A 2044-nucleotide genomic window follows, 5' to 3' on the forward strand; every position below is an offset into this window, starting at 1 on the left:
ATGCCACCAATAATATCTTTTATTTCTAAATTACTTTCTTTAAACACAGTCTGAAGATTTATTACAGCTTTTTGTGAATCATTTCCTCTTCTACATATAATGTATACTAGAACGAAAATATATAAATTTAATTATTTATAATTTAATATTATAATATTATTATAATTATTTAATATATTTAATTTAATATATTATATTTAATATAAATTAATATACACTTACAAGTAGTTTTATCATATTTTTTTTGCATTTCTTGTATTTTATTTTTTATAAAATTTATTTTTTCATCATTATTAATATCATTCAATGGTATATTTATAGAATTCTTTAAATGACAAATTTCAAATTCTTCCGCTGAACGTACATCGATTAAAATATGAGGTTTCGCGTCTAATTTCATTGTGTTATATTCTTCTACACTTATTCTTTCTTCCTTTTTTAATAAATTTAAGTTTGGATTTTTATCATTTGCTTTTGCACCACAAAATTGTTCATAATCAATTAATTTGTGTATAGTTGGATGATCACCGCAAACGACACAGTTTACATTTTTAGCACGTAAACTGATATTGCGAAACTTCGTTTCTAGTCCATCAAATAATAGAAGTTGACCAGATAGTATACACGGAAGATCGAGTACAATCTTAAGAGCTTCTAATGCTTGTAGGATACCAATTGTGCCAACGGCTGCAGTTAAATCAAGTAATGAATATTTTTTCATGAGAAAATATAAAATAAAAATAAATAATCGCATATACCTGGACCAAAAACACCTCCATCCCCACAATTTGTTACTGTTTCTGGAGGAGGAGGTTTAGGAAATATGCATCTATAGCAAGGTCCATTATAATTAAAAACAGATAAATGACCTTCAAATTTTAATGCTGATCCAGATACCAGAGGTTTATTATTTAGAACACATGCATCATTCAATAAATAACGTGTGGCTACATTATCAGTAGCATCTAATATTACATCATAACACTTTATTATATCCAAAGCATTATTACTATCTAGTTGAATTTTGTACGGAATAACTTTAATAGTACTATTCAAACTAAAATTGATATAATATATTTAATTAAACATTATTAATTGATTATAAAATTTATGCATATTACATTGATTTACAAATACCGATTAAGAGTTTCTACAGCAGCATTTACTTTTGATATTCCAATATTTGATTCTGTATATAATAATTGTCTATGAAGATTATTAATCTCGATATCATCATAGTCAATAATACCAATATGTCCAACACCAGCAGATGCTAAATATAATGCAGCAGGACATCCAAGTCCACCTGCTCCTACGATTAATATTGCACTATTTTTTAATTTTATTTGACCTATAAGTATGCAATAAAAATATTATAATTGAAGAATACTTTTATTTTTTATATATAGAATTAAAAATATATATTTAACAGAAAATATTAAGTATTGAAAATGAAAATCATTTATTGATATCATTCAATAATATATTTTAATTATTTATGAATAAATTACACACCTTTAATGCCAATTTCTGGCAAAAAAATTTGTCTACTATATCTTAATATTTCTTCATTACTTAAGCCATAATCTTGTAAAATTTGTCTTTCGCGCCTTAGAGCAGCTAATTGAGCTTCTTTTATGCGTAACAATTCACGTAATTCAATAATTTCATCAATCAATTTTTTTTCATTCATTTTCATAGAATAAAGTTTTTAAAATGAATTGAATGAACGAAACTGAATGAATTGAATATTATTATTATACTATAAAAAACTTTAAAAAAAAATTGAATTTAAATCTTTTTTATCGAAGATTTAATTAGGTTATATTAATATTTATTAAAAGATGGATGTTCGAAAGGTTAATGATAATAGATATATATGTATATATAAGAAATAACTGATTAGAAAATATAAATGATAAAATAGAAATAATTGTTCTATAATATTTAATGTTTTATTATTAATTATAGATACTGTTTATTTTTAAATATTTTATAATGTACTAAATTTAAGTATATATATATATATATATATATATATATA

General features: G+C 22.8%; 2 protein-coding genes across 2 annotated transcripts in view; one reads left to right on the top strand and one right to left on the bottom strand.

Moving 5' to 3' along the window:
* Positions 1-1861, bottom strand: part of LOC102672094 (adenylyltransferase and sulfurtransferase MOCS3) — a 2392-nt gene extending 531 nt beyond the window's left edge. The window contains exons 1-5 of the mRNA XM_006608411.2: positions 1516-1861; positions 1138-1351; positions 759-1057; positions 223-687; positions 1-106 (exon numbers count right to left, since the gene is read on the bottom strand). Coding sequence (XP_006608474.1) covers positions 1-106; positions 223-687; positions 759-1057; positions 1138-1351; positions 1516-1699 — 1268 coding nt within the window. The 5' untranslated portion in view covers positions 1700-1861. The remainder of the gene's footprint in view (positions 107-222; positions 688-758; positions 1058-1137; positions 1352-1515) is intronic.
* LOC102671733 (ras-related protein Rab-39B) overlaps positions 467-2044 on the top strand; it is a 4276-nt gene continuing 2698 nt past the window's right edge. Inside the window, exon 1 of the mRNA XM_006608408.2 lies at positions 467-702. The gene's annotated coding sequence lies outside the window, so the exon portion shown is untranslated. The remainder of the gene's footprint in view (positions 703-2044) is intronic.

The sequence above is a fragment of the Apis dorsata genome, unplaced genomic scaffold, assembly GCF_000469605.1.
Source record: "Apis dorsata unplaced genomic scaffold, Apis dorsata 1.3 scaffold_35, whole genome shotgun sequence".
Taxonomy (NCBI): domain Eukaryota; kingdom Metazoa; phylum Arthropoda; class Insecta; order Hymenoptera; family Apidae; genus Apis; species Apis dorsata.